The 20,751-nt window shown below is 57.3% G+C and overlaps 5 protein-coding genes across 5 annotated transcripts; 4 read left to right on the plus strand and 1 right to left on the minus strand.

Annotated features, from left to right (window-relative positions):
• Positions 1–2,195: 2,195 nt before the first annotated feature.
• On the plus strand, positions 2,196–3,651 carry P884DRAFT_276254 (pyridoxal-dependent decarboxylase; the record flags this gene model as incomplete). The annotated part of the gene is made up of 2 exons (XM_069442937.1): positions 2,196–2,517; positions 2,585–3,651. 2 exons carry the CDS (start codon positions 2,196–2,198, stop codon positions 3,649–3,651), a joined length of 1,389 nt encoding a protein of 462 aa, XP_069299371.1.
• A 1,025-nt stretch (positions 3,652–4,676) lies between these two features.
• P884DRAFT_283778 (phosphoribosyltransferase-like protein) lies at positions 4,677–6,289 on the plus strand (the record flags this gene model as incomplete). The annotated part of the gene is made up of 3 exons (XM_069443682.1): positions 4,677–5,543; positions 5,622–5,780; positions 5,886–6,289. The coding sequence occupies exons 1-3, from the start codon at positions 4,853–4,855 to the stop codon at positions 6,287–6,289; spliced, it is 1,254 nt and encodes a 417-aa protein (XP_069299372.1). The 5' UTR covers positions 4,677–4,852.
• Positions 6,290–8,675: 2,386 nt separating this feature from the next.
• On the plus strand, positions 8,676–11,495 carry P884DRAFT_220315 (quinon protein alcohol dehydrogenase-like superfamily). The gene is made up of 3 exons (XM_069439447.1): positions 8,676–9,460; positions 9,521–9,645; positions 9,705–11,495. The coding sequence occupies exons 1-3, from the start codon at positions 9,171–9,173 to the stop codon at positions 10,997–10,999; spliced, it is 1,710 nt and encodes a 569-aa protein (XP_069299373.1). The 5' UTR covers positions 8,676–9,170; the 3' UTR covers positions 11,000–11,495.
• Positions 11,496–12,608: 1,113 nt separating this feature from the next.
• P884DRAFT_298315 (uncharacterized protein) lies at positions 12,609–14,339 on the minus strand (the record flags this gene model as incomplete). Its single annotated transcript, XM_069444592.1, has 1 exon — positions 12,609–14,339. One exon carries the CDS (start codon positions 14,337–14,339, stop codon positions 12,609–12,611), a length of 1,731 nt encoding a protein of 576 aa, XP_069299374.1.
• A 1,211-nt stretch (positions 14,340–15,550) lies between these two features.
• On the plus strand, positions 15,551–20,175 carry P884DRAFT_328420 (SMC1-like protein). The gene is made up of 5 exons (XM_069445595.1): positions 15,551–15,804; positions 15,858–15,951; positions 16,018–18,985; positions 19,129–19,803; positions 19,891–20,175. Exons 1-5 carry the CDS (start codon positions 15,774–15,776, stop codon positions 19,906–19,908), a joined length of 3,786 nt encoding a protein of 1,261 aa, XP_069299375.1. The 5' UTR covers positions 15,551–15,773; the 3' UTR covers positions 19,909–20,175.
• Positions 20,176–20,751: the final 576 nt, after the last annotated feature.

Here is a 20,751-nt window from a genome sequence, read left to right on the forward strand (position 1 = left end):
TGCAGCGGAAACGACAACGACGGCTTACCCTGTTCTGCTTGGCCTAGCCGGCACGGTTTGCAAGGACAATTGCAGGCCGAAGCCAGGTGGCTAAGTGTCCCTTCAGCAACGCAATGGCAACGGGAAGCCGGTCGCTGCGAAGTTGGGAGGGCTATTAATACAGAATACGGGCGCAACCCGCATGCCCCATGCGTGTACGAGCGGCTTCAAGACGAACCCACCCGCGGTACATACACACAGCTACAGCCCAGGTCCCCTCCCCACCAACTAATGCACGGCTCTCATGTGGCATTCAGGTCCGTAGGAAGTGCCTCATCCGAGGAGGTCCACGAATCATGTAAGCTGTCGGTCGTTGCCCTGATGGTGCGATCCGTTCAGCGTCGACTGCTCCCCATCACGCTCCATCACACCGCCCCGACCGTGACATGTAAAACAGGCTAATGCTAAGGATGTTAATGCTGCGCGATTTTCCCCCTCTCACTGCGCCGTCTCGCCCGCCATCGAAGTAACGGTGACTTCGCAACGCATATACGTCGCGTCGCACGTTTGATCAGAACCGGCGGCCGAGCGACCCGACCCGACCGGCCCTCCTTCCTCGCCCCCCTAGGAACAATCGATATCTTCTTCTAGCGGCGTCTGGCGGGGAAGGACGGGACCCGCATTCCGCTTTCGCACCACCGCTGACCGCAAGTTGTGGCTTGAAACTGGCAGACCACTAACGGAGGAATGCTCCAGCGACCGCGGTTTGTGCCCTCGATGAGATGAGGAAGAGTGTTGGCGGCCTCAGCCAATCGATCCAGGTCGCTTTTGTGGCCTCGATAAAACTTCACATGTGCCCCCGATAACTAATCTGCAATATCGTTGGCCCACAGCGAGCAAGCGGCGGGCCCTGGTAGGTCGGCGTCGAACCTGGATTGCTGAACCCTATTGGGGCTGTGCTGTATGTACTGTGCATACATACGAAAGCACATGCATTAATTATAGGAAAAACAAGTGTGCGTCATGATTGCGACAGGTAACTAGGGGTATCGTGGACGCCGCAGGATGTGCCTGATTCAGGGCCTCGATAAGGTTCATATGATCCGGGCGCAATGACTTGTCAAAACTACGGATTACATTTCTATCGCAGAACAACGAAGGGAGCTTGGACTCGAGCCACTGTGGCTGGCACTGATGGTCCCGCCTTATCCCCGTTTTAGCCCGTTCACACTCCTCTCGGTGGAATTTCTCTGTGCACTGGCCATGGAAATCAGGGAAAAAAATTGAACAGCAACCCTCCTGATCCCCACACCGAATGCACACCACAGCAAGCCCCTCAATTAATAAGGAGCTTCGACCCAGCTTCAAGACTTCCTCCTTCCACTCGCAACGCTTCCGTCTTCTCCTCCGCGTTTCGTCGCTGTCGGTCCGCCCGTTCACGTTGAACAGCAATCGCAGCCGCTGCACATTTTGCGCTCAACTCGTAAGTTTGCCACCGACACCGGTTATTTTTCTTCTCCCAATCGCAACTCGCGCAACGCCGAGCGAGGCGCAAGCCAGGGCCGAAGGGATGGTGGCGGCACATGCCGCCGCCTGCGCTTTCCCAGGCCTTGGATTGCTTCAATCGCGTTGCCCAACCTTCTCGGATGAGTTTGAGACTCGAGCAATCATGTTCTGTCATTGCACATGTTTCTGACGGCTTGTTCCCCAAAACACAGCTCTTGCCTCCTCGCACCGCTCGACTGCCTTTGGTCTCCTCAAAGGCAACCACTCGACAACGGCTTCCTCGGCCGTGTCCCTTGTTTCAGACGAAGATTTCAGCCTTCGAAAAACCTTCCACATCATCAACGTACTCCCGCCGCCTGCTGAGGTCGCTTAAGGAAGCCGAGTTTTCCTTGTTCGACTTCTTTCTCCACCAGAGTCCCGAGTTCGACTCCCACAACCAGCTGCCGCATAGGACGAGTTGTGCGGTTCTTCCTCTAACCGAGGAAGAGTCGACGAAGTCTCGTCAGGCCGACCAGGGATCCGTCTGCTTCCGCTTTCGCCCTCCCTAACACCCGCTCGAGCACCCCCGCTTCCAAACCCGCTGCTGTCCCTCGCCAGGACTCGCCTTACGCTCCTAGCCAGCCACAGCCAACGCGAGCCTTGCAACCGGTCCTCGTCCGCCAAGCTTCCCACGCAGTCTCACACGCCGCCTCGTCGCTAAATCGTGGGATATGGTTATGCCAACACTTGTCACGGACCGATTCACAGCACTTGATTATACGGACTTTACGAATAATCATGTCTTTTTGAAGAGCTGCAACAATGGCTTCTTCGACTACAACCAGCATGTCCACCATGACCATCATGACGGGCACCGGGTCAACTTGGCCAAGCAGCTGATTGGCGAGGCTCTTCGCGAGCGTGTTGAGAGCATTGATCATGAACTTTGCGAGCCTGGCGAGGAGGATACCTTCTTCGTGGCCGACCTCGGCGAGGTCTACCGCCAGCACCTGCGCTGGAAGCTGAACCTGCCGCGCGTCAAGCCCTTTTATGGTAAGACTTGCCAGAGCCCCGCGGCACAGAGCTTGGCCCCTTGGCCCGCCTTGCTGACCATCCGTAGCCGTCAAGTGCAATCCGGATCCGAAGCTCCTGGAGCTGCTGTCCGCCCTCGGCACCGGTTTCGATTGCGCCTCGAAGGCCGAGATCGAGCAGGTTCTAGGCCTCGGAGTCGACCCCTCGCGCATCATCTACGCGCAGCCGTGCAAGACCAACTCGTACGTGCGCTATGTCGCCTCCCAGGGCGTGCGCCAGATGACGTTTGACAACGCCGATGAGCTCCGCAAGATTGCGCGGCTCTTCCCCGGCGCGGAGCTTTTCCTTCGAATCCTTACCGACGACTCGTCTTCGCTGTGCCGCCTCAGCCTGAAGTTTGGTGCTTCGCTTGATTCGACCGATGGCCTCCTGGCCCTGGCGCGCGAACTGGGTCTCAATGTGGTGGGCGTCAGCTTCCACGTTGGTTCCGGTGCTTCGGACCCCGGCGCCTTCCTGAAGGCGGTTCAGGATGCTCATGTCGTGTTCCAGCAAGCCGCCTCTCACGGCTTCTGCCTGAAGACGCTGGATGTCGGCGGTGGCTTCTGCAGCGACAGCTCGTTCGAGCAGATGGCTGGTGTCCTCCGCGCCGCTCTTGACGAGTACTTCCCGGCCCACTCGGGAGTCAACCTCATCGCCGAACCCGGCCGGTATTACGCCTCGTCGGCGTTCACTCTGGCTTGCAACGTCATCGCTCGCCGTACCATCGAGGACGTGTCGTCGGCCAGCTACATGCTGTACGTCAACGACGGCCTGTACGGCAACTTCAGCAGCATCATGTTCGATCACCAGCACCCTGTCGCCAAGGTGTTGCGTTGCGGCGGCCGCACCCTGTACAACACGCCTGCCGCCGAGGCCTCGGACGGGCCCGGCTGTATCGAATACAGCATCTGGGGACCGACCTGCGACGGCATCGACCGCATCACCGAGAGCATCCGGTTCCCGCAGCTGCTGGACGTGGGCGACTGGCTGTACTTTGAGGACATGGGCGCCTATACTAAGTGTTCTGCCACCACGTTCAACGGCTTCACCAACAGCCATGACGTCATCTATGTGTGCAGCGAGCCGGGCGCGAAGGCTCTTTTGGGGATGCCTTGAGAGTGGGGTTAGGGAGGATCATGGAGAACTGGCATTGCTGTACCCCCTTGAGTCGTGAAAGACTCGAGTGGTCTCACTTCACTTCGTTCGGTCGCGTTATAGAGAAAGGACAGTTGAGGCTTAGTTCCTCCAGATGAGATGGCTTAATAGAGAGACATGTGGACAAGAAGAAGCCCTCTGCAGGAAGCTGCCGCAACATGTGAAGAAATGTCGGCCCTTAATGAGCCGTGACTGGCCGCGTGTTGAAGGCAGGGGTCCATCTTCCGCGCCGAGCGTCTCGGCCAGTCCCGCGCCATCAGGCGCCTCGTTGAACATTTTTTTTTTTTTTTTTTTTTTTTTTTTTTTTTTTTTTTTTTTTTTTTTTTTGGGGGGGGGGGGGGGGGGTGTCCCTTCCCTTTCGGGCACCGAGGTGCATGCGAGAACCCAACGCCTCCCAATCTCTTAGGCCATTATTCTAGCCCAACAGCGGAGCGGGTGGCTTACGTCTCGCGGTTGTCGGCGTTGCTACTCAAGTACATGTATGTATGTACAAGTGCCTGACAGGCTTGCATCCCAGGTCTCTCCCTCCTTCACGACGAGCCCGGCCATCAATGGGGAGCATGACTTCTAGTGATCTTTTCGTGCACTCCAACCCCCGCCCTTTGTACGACCGGAGCAGGCCTGACTGGGCACCGAAAAGGGTCTTTGAACGTACCTCAGTGTCACGCCACAAGATAACATACCATAGCACAGGCTATACAGTGGATTATCTGTCGTGCTCCCTCCCCTCCTCTTTCCCCCTCGACTCTGGTTTAGGTGGTGAAACAACCCGTCCCGGCGGCCAATCCCGTCGTTTTTGTGCCGAGCGGGGCGTACTGTTAAACCTTCCTCACTTGCTCTCAGATGGCTTCATTCCTCCTTCCTTCCTGTTTTCTAATCTCTGATACCCGTTGAGCTTTCCTCTCTCCGTCTCTCTGTTCCAAGGGCCGCGCCAGGTACAGCTTGGACTCGTTGTTTGCCCTATCTACCTTACAGACCACCGGTCCGTTTTGACTGTCGACGAGGGCGGATACGTTCTTCTACTGACGGTTGAAGGCCGATGATACGGTAATGAATACGATTGAGTCACTGCGAACCACCAGCCAGTCAACCAGCCAACGGCTCAAACGATCCTTGGAGGCTGGCTAGAGAAAAAACAGGCAGAGAAAAAAAAAGAATAAGAATGGTCCGCAACCTCGTCCTCTTATCGGGGTCCTCACACCCGACCTTCGTCGACCGGGTCGCCTCGGTCTTGGGAATCGCGCCCTCGAGCAGGGTGCTTGGCAAGTTTGCGAGCGGCGAGACACGGTGCGAGATCAGGGATTCGGTGAGGGGCAAGGATGTCTACATCGTGCAAAGCTTCGGGGTCGGCGGGCATACCGAGCCCGCTCGCGGGGTGACGGGGTCCGATGACGGCTGGGCTGGGGGCGATGGGATCGAGAACAGCGGCGGGGGAGCGAGCAACGGAGAGGGCAAACACACGGTCAACGACTACTTCATCGAGCTCTGCATCATGATCTCGGCCTGCAAGACGGGCAGCGCGAAGAGGGTCACGGCTGTCCTGCCCCTGTTTCCGTACTCGAGACAGCCGGACCTGCCCTTCTCGAGGGTCGGCGCGCCGCAGCGCGACGGCAAAGGGAAGTTGGAAGTGGCGGAACGCAGCAGCTACACCGTGCTCGATCACGAGAATCCCTCGTCATCGTCGTCGACGACGATGATGATGATGATGGCGCTGCAGGCCAAGCCGGGACACGAGCATGTCACGGCGCACGTTGGCTCCCTGGCGGCGGACCTGTTGACGTGCGCCGGGGCGGACCGGATCTTGACCTGCGATCTGCACGAGAGAGCCTATCAGGGCTTCTTTGATATCCCGGGTACGTCTGTTGATGCGACTGCCTGACGAAGTTCGCCCGCGCGGAGCGGCATGCATGGCTGACTCGCAGCTCTTGCAGTTGATAACCTCTACGCCCGCCCGCTCCTGATGCGCTACATCAAGCAGAACATACCCAGCTATCGCGACGCTGTCATCGTCAGTCCCGATGCGGGCGGCGCTAAGCGTGCCAGCGCCATAGCCGACCGTCTTGGGCTGGCCTTTGCCCTCATCCACAAGGGTATGCATTTCGTCCCCTTCCTCCCGTCTTTTACAGCTTTGATTTGGCTCAAATCCAAGTCCCCTCACCATGAAACTAACGACGAGCGCTACGACGACGTGATAGAACGCCGCTCCCCGAAGGTGCCGCTTGTCCCCCGGGCCGCAGCAGCAGCAGCCGCCGCCGCCATGACGCTCGTCGGGGACGTGGACGGGCGGGTGTGCATCCTTGTGGACGACCTGGCCGACACGGCCGAGACGATCCTGCGGGCGGCGCGGCTGCTCCGGCGCGAGGGGGCGGAGCGGGTGGTGGCGCTGCTGACGCACGGAGTGCTGAGCGGCGACGCGGCGGTGCGCATCGCCGACGCGCCCGCGCTCGACCGGGTCGTCGTCACCAACACGGTCGCGCAGGAGGCGCACCAGGCGCGCTGCGCCAAGCTGGAGGTACTCGACGTCAGCGGCACCTTTGCCGAGGCCATCCGGCGAGTGCACTACGGCGAGAGCGTCAGGCCGTTGTTTCAGTACGACTAACTGAAAAAAAAAAAGAAGAAGAAGAAGAAAAAGAAAAGAAAAGAAAAGAAAATGAAAGAAACAACAAGGCCTGAGATCGTATAGAGGAGAAAGATTAGAGACCCGGGGACCGATGGGCAAAGGATAAGAGATGATCTGGCTGACTGGAGCATGGAATGGGCGACAAAACAAAGGCGCTTCAGATGCTAAAGACTATCAAGATACCCCTTCCTTCATCCTCGCAACATACCACCTTCGTGTGATAGATGGGTAGCAGATTGTTTTGCACGGGTTGCTGTTTTTGAGATGGTCTTGAAAGGTTCTTGTCGCTCATCATCAAATGGATGGGTTGACATGATCTGCCATCACCGAAAAACACAAGGGGTGGGCTATTCCTGCCAGATGATCTCGGGAGGGGCCGAGGGTCGGGCGGCTACGGATACGTACGCATTCCACGCACCGAGAGAGAAGGCCCAATTGATCCGAGAATATGGCCGAGTTGTGCTCAGGTGTGCGGCGGCCAAACATGTCGTCGCATCGGGGGCGCTAGATGCAGTGAAAGGAGGGACGATGGAATGATGATGGAATCAGGATCATGACGTACAGCACAAGATCTGCGCGGAAACGTGCCTGAGGATTTAAGCTTTTGCGACGGGAGAGATCACCGCTTGTGCAACCTTGGCCCTAATACCAAAATGCTAACTTTGCCGTCCGTCTCCCCTCGTCACATATCTGTCAAGCACCTCGCTTAGGTACCGTTTCGGGATCTCCAACGCACATACAGAGTGATGTATGTACTTTTAGTGTACAGAACACTCTCAGCATCTCTACAGTGCAGTATGTAAGGGACGTAATGGGAACGATTGGTGACGGTGCTCTCTCTCTCGTGGGAACCCCAGAACCCAAGCAGCTACTGATGTGAATCCGTATTCCGTACCGCATACTCCGTACTAGGCATCGTTCAGGCGCACAGTCGCATGAACGCTTCTGATGTCGTATTGCCGCCTGCTAAGCCCGGCACCTGCCCGATCGACCAGACTTTCGGCTCATCTCCGTGATCCGAGAATTGGGGCCATTGCAGCCACCCTCCCCACCTCCGCCCAACAGTTCCATAGGACGCCGGGCTGGAGTGGCAGGTGGGGTGACAACAAACAAGTCGGGTTGCGGACGGGTGGAGGGGGAAGGGTTGAATTGAGAGACGCGAACCAGACGCGGGGCAACGCGCGACGGGACGCGCCGGATTGATTGGCCAGCGCAAGGGAAAAGCAGGTCTCGTGGCAACGGGCGCAGACGGTTGAGCCGGGATTATCAGCCACTCTCAGCGCCCCGGGCCGCGATGGCCTTGCAGCGGTACCAGGATCATCAAAACAAAACCAAACAAAAATGAAATAAAATAAAACGACAACAACAAAGGCGGATCTGACGAACCAGAAGACAGCAAAGACAGATGCTGCAATGCACGCCCGCACGCATCCCTTGGCTATCTGGCGGCCGCAACAAGCAGCAAGATCCATGGCTGTATGTGGATCGATAATAACAATCGGTGCCCATGCCTGTTTGCCATCCTCAAGAGCTTGTATCCTTGTATTTTTGTACCGCGTTTCCGTTATTTTCGACGACGCATGTCTTTGATATTTTCTTGATAGGCCGTGTCTTTGAGGTTCGGTCACAACATCCGCCCATAGTTGTGCCCTTACAATAAGCGCCGCGTCTTCCAATCGATAAGAGGCTTTAGTCAAGGTCGATTGAAGAGAAATTTTAACAGTCCTGACAAGGAGTAAACCATTCAGGTGATGATAGGCAATATAGTAAAGCCGTGAGCTGCCTTTGCAAATTTTCCTTGCGCCCTAGATCGTGTAGTTGCGAGCTGTGATAAATCGATTGCGCCCGCGAAGCGTTGTGCATGTTTTGATGGCTCGTGCGTGGATGCCAGGATGGCTGGTCATAGAGGGCGAATGAGCGGTAGAGCGCGATTGCAGTCCGCCGCTCCCGGCTCTTTTGCTTCGAAATGTTTGAATGGAAGCGTTTCGATGCGAAATCGAAGCAATTAACTACCGCCAGGAATGCAAAAGTTTCATTGGTCAGAATAAAATACGGGCTGTCAATACGGTAAGAGTAAGACAACAGAACGCGCTAACGTTAACACAAGAGGGCCGCGGTTCGTATGGGCCCACTAACGCTAGCAAGGCCCGGGCAGGGGGAGCGGGAGGTACTCCCATGTCCATCCTTTCCAACCTCATTCCTTCTCCCGATCGACCACACTTCTCCGCCCTGCCACACACATCACCGCCGTCGCCGTCGATACTTTTTGCGATTATCACCACCTCCAGTCAATAACCGAACCCAACCCCGACGACTTTGCGAGATTGAGATGAAGAGTCCGTGATCTCTGGATACGCCCATTCAACCTCCTGCGCTTGGGCCAACTGCCCTGCCCTCAGCCTCCGTTGCCCCGCCATTGAACGAGCGACGAGCGACGACGTCAGAGAGCCCAAAACAACTGCGCGCCTGATTTATTCTGTCGCGTCCATCGCCCCGCAGACAACTCCTCCATCCCCAAAACAACAATCTGCGAGTTCGAGAATTCAACGCTCTCTATCTAGTTCGTCGGTCGGGCTTTTTCTCTGGCCAGCACCACAGTCATTCAGGCACAGAAATCATTGGCGATTCTTTTTGCGCTTTAGACTTTCGCTTGTTCTTCCATCCGGCGCGCATTCAGAACCAACGCGGCCGAACGGAAACCACGCTCTTTCGGTCGGTCGCTCGCCCGCCCGCGTCGAGGAGATCAGCGCGCGCCTTCTCGCAAGTGTTTGGCGACAACGACACCGCGCGCTCTCCAACCGCATGCGCGCATATTGTGCACGGCTTGCTTTCTGATTAGCTCTATTCATTCTCTTTCAGAATGTCGTTCAACATCGCCCGAGACGGCCAAACAAATCTGCCCGCCACAGGTCCCGGTTCGTCGAGCACAAAGTTCGACCACCCTCCTGCCGCGAGACCTCCTTCGGGACTGCTGCCCGGTGGCCCGCCATCAAACCGAATGGGCACGACCATCGGCCAGCTCCGCCCGTCAGCTGCCGACTACAGCATCAGCGAGCCCTCCAACCCCTCCAGCGTGCGATCAACCGACTCGCAAAGGGAACGCATCTATGGAAGCCCGCGTAGGAAACGGCAGAGAATCGATGCCGACCGGTAATCCCTCCTGCTGATCTCCTTGCTCGTCTCTGAATTGCTGCTTACGTTATCCCCCAGATTTATCCCGGCAAGGTCTGGCCGTGACTTGCAGTCTGGATTTCACTTGATCCCCCCGCCGCCTCGGCCAACTCCAGAAAGGGGCAGGCCAAGAAGCCCGCCGAGGGGGTATCGTTCCCAGAAGAGTAAGCAGGGCAATCCCTCTCAGGTTCTTGTGGTCGATTGTGATTAACCCTCTCTGTAGGTGAAGAAGCGGATGAGACTTTCAGACAGCTGCTGCGTGCTGAGCTCTTTGACGATGACAGTGTGCCACAAGTCTCACCCAGGTGGACGGGGGACGAACGGATGCGCACGCCTCCCAGGAATACGTCTTCTCTCCCAGCAACACCACAGAAGAATCTGTTTTCCTACGTCTCCCCCCGTCATCAACACCTGGTCGGCCTCTCGACCCCCAGGAAAACACCACAAAGAGGGCACAACCTGATTCCGGATCCTCGCCTGGATACCTACAGCACCACCCCCATCTCGTACACAAGTCAGCAGATGCTCCTTGCCCCGCGGCGCCAACACAGGACTGTCGCCAAGGTGCCGATCAAGGTGCTGGATGCACCGAACTTGGCCGAGGATTTCTATCTTAACTTGATGGACTGGGGCAGCTCGGATGTTCTAGCCGTCGGCCTGGGCGCTGGCGTTTTCATGTACAATGCACAGAACGGTAAGGTGGCGAAGCTGTGCACACTCGAAGACGACAAGGTCACCAGCGTATCCTGGATCCAGAAAGGGACGCATGTTGCCGTCGGCACCAAGAAGGGCCTGGTGCAGATCTGGGATGCTCAGAAGTTTAAGAGGCTCCGGACGATGACGGGTCACACCGCGCGCGTCGGCTGCCTCGCGTGGAATGCCCACATTCTCTCTACCGGCTCGCGCGACCGGACCATCCTGCATCGCGACGTCCGGGCGCCCGATCAGTGGGTCAAGCAGCTGACCGGACACAAGCAAGAGGTGTGCGGCCTGAAGTGGAACTGCCAGGACGGCCAGTTAGCCAGCGGCTCCAACGACAACACGGTCATGGTCTGGGACAAGGCCATGGACCAGAAACCCCTCTGGTGCTTCAACGAGCACATCGCCGCCGTCAAAGCCCTCGCCTGGTCCCCCCACCAGCGCGGGCTCCTCGCCTCGGGCGGCGGCACCGCCGACCGCCGCATCATCTTCCACGACACGGTGCGCGGAAGCGTCCGCAACGACGTCGACACGGGCAGCCAGGTCTGCAACCTCATGTGGTCCAAGAACTCGAACGAGCTCGTCTCGACCCACGGCTACATCCAGAACAACCTCGTCATCTGGAAGTACCCCTCCATGACGCGCGTCGCCAGCCTGACGGGCCACACCTACCGCGTGCTCTACCTCGCCATGAGCCCCGACGGCACGCAGGTGGTGACGGGGGCCGGGGACGAGACATTGCGGTTTTGGGAGGTGTTCAAGCCGAAGCAGCCCGTCAGGTTACTGGGTGGCAGCATTGATCTGCCCGTTATCCGGTAAATGGAGGGGAGGGGAGGGGAGGGGAACGTTTGGGATTGAGTTCAACCTCCCCTTGCGGTAGCGGAGGAATGAAAAGGAAAGCCACCCCGTGCTGTGGCAGGAAGGAGGAGTGAAGGAGGAGGCCGCCTCGTGTTGTGGCAGACTTGAGCGAGAGGAGAGCCACTCCGTGCTGTGTGGCAGAGAGGAGAGGGAAGGGAGCCACCTCGTGTTGTGGCGGTGGAGCAAGGATATTCGGCCTGGATCTGCATTTGATGGAAGTTTTTTTTTGTTTGTTTCTTTCTGGAAGCGTATGAGACATTGGGATCTGAATGGGAAGCGGAATGATTTGGGATCGGCATGTGTGCATGGGATCTGGGACCGGGCCGGAGTTGGGAGTCCAAGTGTTTCAACCGATCAGCCTGCGCCGGCATGGGCAGCGGAATGGATATGGGAAGCGGATCTTTTGCGCCCTTGGCTTGGGAGGTTTCAGCGGCATGATTTTACTTTTCGGGGCGGGGGGGGGGGGGGGGGGGGGGGGAACGGGTGCACGCGTCCTTGGGATTTCCGGCGTTGGGTGTCTTGTCATGGAGCGAGGCAGACTCGGTAATCATTCACGCTTTTGAGGCGGCAAGGTCTTGGGCTGGAGGTCAAGTCTATTTTGCGGTCATGGTAATTGGGTGCCAGTGGCTAGAGCCTTCTTCCCCTTCCGGCATCGACTTCTTAATGCCAACCTCTTGGGCTGCGGCCTTTTGGTCTCTCGCGTACTGTCCTCTTTCGACTCTCTGACCCAAGATGTTGGACTCCATATCCTTTGGCTTGCTAACCCGCCTCATTCGACCCAAGAGACTGGCAGATTGATGGCCCACGCAATTATGTTTTCCTCAGCGCCCCGCCCTTTCTTTTCCCTCCCTCCGACGTTTTGGAACCGTAAACAAGAAGGGTAGACAAGTCCCGAGATACCAAAGCATTTGCGATCCCGGCGACGATCAGGACCCGGTCAACCTGTAGAGGCTGCCATGCTACATCCTCTGGATTGCCAGATGCGGCTCGAAGGCCATCTTTGGGCTTTATCACGAGGGTATTATATACACATGACTACGGCTATCTGATTGCGGTCTCGGATTGCATGGCCGAGGTCTTTTTGATCAGAGTTAAAATGCCGGGTTCGTATCCGCTTGGCGAGAGGGTTCGGGAGCATACAAGTAAAAGATGGCGGTGAAAAGCTGTCCAAGCAAATGGGTAAAAATGGTCTTGTTTAGAGTCCTTCTCAAGAGCGAAAGCGCTCGATAGTGAAGCTGCCGGACATGGTGCCCGGTGCCAAGCAGCGTACCAGAGAGGTTCCGACTGGTTTTGTTTCCGTTCAGCTCCTCCAGCCGTCCGCCCCAATCGTGTCAACAGGCCGTTGGAAAGAAGGGATTGGGGCGCCATCACTTGATGGTGACACAAAGAGCCCCAGGCACTCTCGAGTCAACTCAAGACTCGTTCGCCATTCGCCGTGGCCGAAGATGAGAATCCAGTAACATTAAAGACGGGAAAAAAAAAACGATCCAGGATATCATAACATTATCGACCAGGCCAAAAACGGAGATAAAAAAAAGAAAACATTATCGAAAAAAAGTGGGGGAAGGGGTCACAATGACTCCCCACTACCAGTCCTCCTTTCCCTTGCAACGTCTCTCGCCCCTCCATCCACATCAACGCCGGTAACAAGAACAGACGAGGTCCGCTCGTCATTCAGCAGCGGGATGTTATCCACGCTGTCGGCCGCTCGCCGGCTATCGTCGTCCAGCAGCGCCTTGCCCGAGATCACATCCGCGACGCTCCCGCTCTTCCCCTCCCCATCCGCACCAGTGCCATTACCAGCACCAGCACCGGCGCCGGCGACGGGACCAACGCTGGGCGTGGGCGCCCCGCCTTCCTCGTGCGGCCACATGTCCGGGCTGTGCTGCCACTTGGCCACCTCGGCCTTCATGGCCTCGAGCTCCTTCTGGAAGCGCTTCCCGAAGACGTCGATGTAGTAGGTACTCCCGTTGTAGACGCTCCAGGCGAAGACGACCGTCAGGAAGGTTGCCGACGCCCAGCGGCTGAAGAGCCACAGCGGGCAGGGCAGCATGGTCAGCACGGCGTAGGTGTACTGGATCAGCATGAAGGCGGGCTCCTGCAGGGCGTCGGGGAGGGACAGGACGATCTTGCCGATCCAGCTCTTGCTGTACGACTTGCGCAGCCAGGTGAAGGAGGTGGGGCGGCCGGCGGCGATCTTGTCGCGGCGGCGGACCGTGATGAAGAAGTAGTACGCGAGCTGCCAGAAGGCGTAGGGGATGGTGGACCAGGCGAGCATGAAGAGGGGGCTGGCGTAGTCGGGGGAGGAGCCGGCGGCGGAGGAGGTCTTGATGGTCCAGATGGCCGGGAAGCGGGCCCGCTGGACGGCGGGGTCGATGAGGTGGACGATGCAGTGCAGGGTGGCGCACGGCATGATGTGGATGAAGAGGGAGGTGACCTTGTCGAGGGAGTGGAAGACGAGCGAGTTGCGCCACATGATGATGGCGACGGCGTTGTTGCCGAAGGCGAGGCAGTAGACGGCGGTGAAGAGGCGCTTGGAGGAGGGGAAGACCCAGATGCTGAGCAGGAGGAGCAGGTTGACAAAGTAGCAGAGGTCGGCGAGGAAGTAGTGGTAGCCGCGCTTGTGGTAGGTGTAGAAGCGGATGGGCATGAAGTAGAGGATCTGGACCGTGTACCAGAGGTGGAACCACTCCGGGAGGCCGCCGATCAGGTAGCCGCTGACCAGGATGTTCATGACGCCGAAGATGAAGGAGATCTTCTCGCGCAGCGTGATGGCCTTGGTGTCGTTCCAGCGCGCCCCGAGCTTCTCGACGCTGGCACGCATGCGCTTGCGGTAGCGGTCCAGCTGCTCCTCCGCCGAGGGCACGCGCCGCCGCCATTCGTCTACCATGCGCTCCCGGGCGATGCGGCTCCTGTTTCCGAGGGCCTCGCGCGACTTGCGCACCTTTTCTGTCTGGGCAGAGATGCCCTTCTGGAGCTTCTCGATCTGCTGCGACAGGGCGAAGTTATCGAGTATGTCGAGCACCGTCAAGCGCTCCAGGGGCGGGAACGGATCCCAGTCTTCCTGATACGAACTGCTCCCCGAGAAGGACGGATTGCGCGAGAGGCGTGGGCTCGCGGGGACAGGCCCCATGGTGGGAGTGGCTATATCATGTTCGTGTAGCGACGTGCCCTCGAGGGGCGTCCCGCTCATTTCCGGCGTCGGGGCGGCTTCGCTGTCGGTCGAGGTGCCTTCCCACTTACTGTTGTCGCCGCTATTGGGGATCGGTATGGTGTTATTGCGGTTCTCTGGTTCTGCCATCTCGACCTCGCGTTACGGTGTGCGAAGTTGAAATGGACCAATTGAATGGGATCGGGTTGCAGGGGCTGGCGAAGCGAGGCGGGTGATGCAGCCGAAGAAATCTAGCAACGGCAAGGCGATAGCGGCCAGAAGGTGTCAAGTTCGAAAAAGGAAAAAAAAAAAAAAAAAAGAAAAAAGAAAAAGCTTGGTGGTATAAACAAATGTGCTGCCATCGTTAGTGGATATCCCAAACGTCATTGATATGCAAGACCAAAGAGAATCAACAAGCGGTGGGCACTAACTTAGACGGATTTGCGAACAAAGACAGTTCCCGTTTGAAAGGCGAATGCACACCGAGCGCAAACCCGCAACGGTATGTGTACTCGGTTGTTTGGTCGTTATAGTCGAATATCCTATTCGATGTGCTGCGCGCGCCTGGAACTGTTGCCAGGCTGGCGACGGTGGTTTCGAACAGCGCCTCGGAGTCTCTAGGGGAGCTCTGTTGTGCCTGTGCTTTTAAAGATGAGGTTCGAGGAGAAGCTGGTGATGTAGTCGACGGTCAGGGGGACCTTGGGAAATTGTCACACCTTTTGGCCACCGGTGGTGTTATTCTCCTCTTCGGCAATGGGTTGGGGGAGCACGAGCTTGTGATGCCAGGCAGAGTGTGCCCAGCTGACCACAAAGCAGGAAAAAGATGTTGTATCTTGTACAGTACATACATACACTACTGCAGCTTTTAGCGTGTCAGAGAACCCCTGCGACTGGCTCCCGACTTGGCGTGTCCAAACGCGACGTTATGACTGGATAACGTTGCTTGCGGCAATGCAACGGCGTCAAGGCTGCTGGAACCTGTTCACATGTTTGCTGCCCCTCCACTACTCCGTACCCTGTACGGATTATCCGTATATCGTACTGTTATTGATCCCGGACGACCTTGTCAGCCTCGATCGCCTCCAGAAACAACAGTTGGTAGGTCGCCTTTGGAATGTCGCTAGCAGAAAATATTAGCGAAAACCGACTGGTTATTGCTCTCGCACAAGATGATAAGATGAGGCAACAAGTGGGAGAACAAAGCGGAAAGAGCAGCATGCCCGATGGTCGCCTTGAAGATGAGCGCCGTATGACCCTAACCCTGGTGCGAGTTCAGTGCTGTAAAGTCGTCCTCCTATTGAACCTCTGGGCTGGGCACACCCCCACCAGAACAAGTCACTGTCGCGATTGGGAAATTCGGGGTTTGTCGCGACAACTGACGAGCGGGACACTAAGGTAGCGCGACCGATGCGGCGATACAGGCCAAACATTCACTCCGCCTTCTACAACACGCGCGTTTTCACGCCCATGATAGCGCGACAAACCTGGGACCGTCGTTTTTTCGAGCTGTTCCATTCGTAGATCCTAATTCTGAACGCGACGAAACCGAGATAACTAGCTCCGCGCGCAGGAGCAGCCGCAACAATGGGAAAGCTCATCCGTCTCGAGCTCTTCAGTACGTGCCACAGCCACGACAACCCGCACGATGAAGCTTACCTTGGGTGCTAGACTTCAAGTCCTACAAGGGTCACCACACCCTTTACTTTGGCGACTCCTATTTCACCTCCATCATCGGTCCCAATGGCTCCGGAAAGTCGAATTCGTGAGTTCCCCCCGGCCAGTCGCGTATGTCGGGTATCCCAGACGTTGACGGATTGCTCCCATTCAGCATGGACGCCATATCGTTCGTTCTGGGCATTAAGTCGTCACACCTGCGATCGTCACATCTTCGCGAGCTCGTCTACCGCGGCCGAGTCATGAAGACGTCCAAGATCCAAGACGACGGAACGGCTGTGCCAGCGACGAACGGACAGGTTAACGGCCACGAGGACGGAGACGACGAGGATTCCTCACAACGAGCGTCGCGGAACGACCCTAAGACGGCGTGGGTCATGGCCGTCTATGAGGACGATGCGGGCGAGGAACAGCGGTGGAAGCGGACCATTACGAGCAGCGGTGCTAGCGAGTACCGCATCAACGACCGCGTTGTCACCGCACAACAGTACAACGAGGCCCTCGAGGAGGAGAACATCCTTATAAAGGCGCGAAATTTCCTCGTCTTTCAAGGAGACGTCGAGGCCATTGCCTCTCAGTCTCCACAGGATCTCACGCGCCTCATTGAGCAGATCTCGGGAAGTCTGGAGTACAAGGATGAGTACGAGAGGCTTCAGGCAGAGGTGGAGCGGGCCGCGGAGAACCAGAACTTTCAGCTTCACAGGAGGCGAGGTATCAACTCGGAAATCAAGCAATACCAGGAGCAGAAGAGGGAGGCCGAAAATTTCCAAAAGAAGACGCAAGAACGGGACGAGGCTGTCATTACCCATATTCTGTGGAAGCTTTACCACTTCCAGCGCGTCATGGACGAGTCCAGCGCCCGGATCCAGGAACACCACGAGAACCTGAAGGAGTTCCGCCGGAACGTGGAAACGTTCGAGAAGAGACTCGAGGCGGCGCGCAAGGAACAGGCCACCGTTGGTCGCGAGGTCAACCACATCGAGAAGAGCATCAAGAGCAAAGAGAAGAGCATCGAGAACAGGGACAACAGCCTTGTCCCCATCGATGAGAAGATCACGCAAAGCTCACAAGATATGGCGATCCTTCGGAAGCGGATTTCCGATGTCAAGAAAGACCGCGATGACAAGGCGACCAATATCCAGAAGCTCAAGAAGGACCTAGCGACGATCGAGAAAGCACAGCAACAGTTCGAAAAGCAATGGTCCGAAACGCTCAAGAAGCAGGGCAAGGAGTTGAGCGACGCAGACCGTAAAGAGTACACCAGTCTCCAAGCCGAGGCCATGAGGAAGACGTCGGATAACCGGGCGAAACTGGCGAATCTGGAGCGTCAGCTGAAGGGCGACGAGGTGACGGTGAACAGCCTGAAGGGTCGGATCGACAACTTCGAGGCCGCCATCGAGAAACTGCAAAGCGAGGCTCAGGTGATCAAGGATCGCCGCGACGCCATTCGGGATTCGGTCGGGCAAACAGCCAGGGATATCGATGCCAAGAAGAAGGAATTTAACAGCGTGCAATCGGAGCGGATCAGGATCAACAACACCCATACCGAGCTGGAGGAGAAGCTTCGTGACGTGCTGCGGAAGCTCGACGACGCGGACATGGGGCGGCGGCAGAATGAGAAGGAGACCAAGATGAGGAGCATGATCAGCGATCTCAAGCGAATATACCCGGGGGTCCGCGGGCGGGTGGGCGAGCTGTGCAAGCCCAAGCAGAAAAAGTACGACGAAGCCGTCATCACGGCGCTGGGGCGCGAATTCGACGCCGTCGTGGTGGACACGGAGAAGACCGGTGTGGATTGTGTTCAGTACCTCAAGGACCAGCGGTTCCCGCCAGTAACATTCATCCCGCTCGACAACATCAAGGTCAACACCTCCAACTCCGCCGTCAAGGGGATATCCGGTGCCCGACTGACCATCGACACGATCGACTTCGACCCGTCCCTGGAGCGGGCCATCGCCTACGCCTGTGGCGGGTCAGTAGTTTGCGACAGCTTGGAGATCGCCAAGGACATCGTCTACAACAGGAAGATCCAGGTCAAGGCGGTTACCCTGCAAGGCTACGTGATCCACAAGGCCGGGACCATGTCTGGCGGTCGGTTACCCGAAGACAAAGGCGGGAAGCGGCGGTTTGAGGAGCACGACGTACAGAACCTCGAGCGGCTGGCCGAGAAGTTCCGGGACGAGATTGCAAAGTTGCCGCGGCCGGGGAGGCGAGGGGTCGCCGAGGAGTCTCTGCAAAACGAGATTGCCGCGCTGGAGCAACGCCTCAGGCTCCAGGAGAGTGAGCTGGCTGCTTTTGAGAAGAACCTGAAGAGCAAGGAAAAGGAGCTCGAGCACGCGAAGCAGCAGCTCCGCGAGTACCAGCCCAAGTATGCAGAGAAGGAGGGCGAGTTGCAGCGGACCCGTGCCACCGTTGAGAAGTTTGAGAAGGCCATATCGGAGGTCGAGGATAAGATCTTTGCCAACTTCTGCAGGCGGCTTGGGTACGAGAACATTCGTGCCTACGAAGCGCAGCAAGGCAGCCTCGAGCAGGAGGCAGCTCAAAAGCGCCAGGACTTTGGCCTGCAGAAGCAGCGTATCCAAAACAACCTGACCTGGGAGACGTCGCAACACGACTCCGCGAACGAGAGGGTACGGGCAATGGAGACGACCCTGAAGCGGCACCAGAAGGACCTCGAGGCCTACCAGAGGGAGAAGCGGAGCATCGAGGAGGCGAGAGCGCAGGATCAGGACGAGCTTGCGGCGTTGCAGGAATCCCTGGAGGAAGTCAGGGCGAGCTACGCCGAGAAGTCCAAGAAGGTGGCGGATGCAAAACAGGATCTGCAGAAGAAGACCAGAGAGATCGAGTCGAGGTTGAAGGAGATCAGCAACCTCGAAGGGACGGTGCAGAAAAACAGCGCCCAGAAATTCGCCCTGCTCAGGAGGTGCAAGCTGGAGCAGATCCAGCTGCCATTGCGCAAGGGCTCGCTCGACAACATCCCCAATGAAGACGTGCTGCTCCAGAGGGACCAGGATGCCATGGACATTGATGGCGAGGCGGACGAGGACGAGGTGCTGGAGAACGCCATGGACGACTACGGCATCGAGATCGACTTTGATGGTCTGGACGAGGACCTCAAGAAGGTATGTGTGGCCTCTCTCCCTCTCTCCCTCTCTCCCTCTCTCTCCCCCTCCCTCCCCCCCTCTCTCTCTTTTCTTTTTTTTCTTTTTTTCTTTTTTTTTTTTTTTTTGTGTGTGTGTGTGTGCGCATTTGCTAACGAACGCAGCCCGACGATGACATCGAAGACAGACTTCAGGAGAAGATCACGTCGCTCACCACCGAGCTCGAAAAGCTCAACCCCAACATGCGGGCCATGGAGCGCCTGGAGTCGGTCAAGTCGCGCCTCGAGGCGACGGAAAAGGACTTTGAGGACTCGCGGGCGGCCCTGCGCGCGGCGCGCGAGGCCTTCGCCAAGGTCAAGGAGAAGCGCTTCGAGCTCTTCAACCGCGCCTTCACGCACATCCAGGAGCAGATCACGCACGTGTACAAGGACCTGACGCGGTCGGACGCGTACCCGCTCGGCGGGCAGGCGTACCTGGACATCGAGGAGGACACGGACACGCCGTACCTCTCGGGCATCAAGTACCACGCCATGCCGCCGCTCAAGCGCTTCCGCGACATGGAGCACCTGTCGGGCGGCGAGAAGACCATGGCCGCGCTCGCGCTGCTGTTCGCCATCCACAGCTACCACCCGAGCCCCTTCTTCGTGCTGGACGAGGTGGACGCGGCGCTCGACAACGCCAACGTCGAGAAGATCAAAAAGTACATACGCGAGCACGCCGGCCCGGGCATGCAGTTCATCGTCATCAGTCTCAAGCCCACCCTGTTCCAGGACAGCGAGAGCTTGGTGGGCGTGTACCGCGATCAGGAGGCTAACACTTCGAGGACACTGACGTTGGATGTAAGTTATTTTTTTCCTCCTTGCCTCCACGGTTTTTTGTTGGCGGTTATGTTTGCCTAGGCCTGTGCTAACAAGGCGCGAATACAGCTTCGTAAGTATGTATGACGGAAAGCAAGGGAGCAGAGGTGGGTAAACCTCGCGGCTGAGAACAGAGGGGGAAAGGGTGGGTTGGTGTGTGTGTGTGTGTGTGTGTGTGTATTAGAGGGCAGGAAGTTTCTGATTTCGCAGGTAGAACAGCAGTTTCTTCACGACAGGGACGGGTTTGACACGGCGAATAAGGACTGGTTAGGCTTTATTACTCTATTCCTGAGTAGCAGGATCTTCTTGCTTTGTTTCCTTTTTATTTCCTTTTTTTTTTTGCTACCCCTCAGCGCCGAATGGATGTGCTTTTGGTTTTTTTTTTTTTTTTCCTGTATGAATTAAATCAGCCCCTCGAACGTAACCCTACTCAAGAACAATGTGTCGTGTCCGCCGAGCCTCGGCTTCCTTTGACTCTCTACTTTTCCTTCTCCCTCGCATGGCCTCTTTTTTTGGGCTCCCTAGAAACAGATACTTTCCCTTCAGAACTCTCGACTGATCCGTTGTGGTCCCACCCAATGCGAGCCAGTTTCCGCAACGCAATCCGGCGAAACCAAATCCGGCTCTCGCTCTGCCGGTCTCGATGATCCCGTCAACTCTGATCCGGTACGAAGTCATGAACACAGGGACTGGGATGCTGCAAGTCTAAAGGGGCAGCGGTTATTCCCATCCTCGCGCGACTACCTCGGGGTAGTGGCCTCGACGCCAAGTGACTCGTCGCATGGCTCAAAAACCGCCGTATGGCCAAAGGCATCACCCTGATGTGCCCGGCGGTCTGGCAAGGTGACCGGCCTCGGCTCGCTTCTTTCTCTCTCTCGCTCTCCCGCTCTCCCCCCCCCACCCCATCCCCCCTTCTCTTCTGTCCTCCAA

Source organism: Thermothelomyces heterothallicus (assembly GCF_042370625.1).
Source record: "Thermothelomyces heterothallicus CBS 202.75 unplaced genomic scaffold P884_scaffold_6, whole genome shotgun sequence".
Classification (NCBI taxonomy): domain Eukaryota; kingdom Fungi; phylum Ascomycota; class Sordariomycetes; order Sordariales; family Chaetomiaceae; genus Thermothelomyces; species Thermothelomyces heterothallicus.

Coding starts and splice junctions, on each gene's coding strand:
- P884DRAFT_220315 (XM_069439447.1), top strand. CDS start 9,171: ATGTCGTTCAACATCGCCCGAGACGGCCAAACAAATCTGCCCGCCACA. Junction 9,461..9,520: donor CAGAGAATCGATGCCGACCG/GTAATCCCTCCT, acceptor GTTATCCCCCAG/ATTTATCCCGGCAAGGTCTG. Junction 9,646..9,704: donor GGGGTATCGTTCCCAGAAGA/GTAAGCAGGGCA, acceptor CCCTCTCTGTAG/GTGAAGAAGCGGATGAGACT.
- P884DRAFT_328420 (XM_069445595.1), top strand. CDS start 15,774: ATGGGAAAGCTCATCCGTCTCGAGCTCTTCA. Junction 15,805..15,857: donor CATCCGTCTCGAGCTCTTCA/GTACGTGCCACA, acceptor CTTGGGTGCTAG/ACTTCAAGTCCTACAAGGGT. Junction 15,952..16,017: donor GGCTCCGGAAAGTCGAATTC/GTGAGTTCCCCC, acceptor GCTCCCATTCAG/CATGGACGCCATATCGTTCG.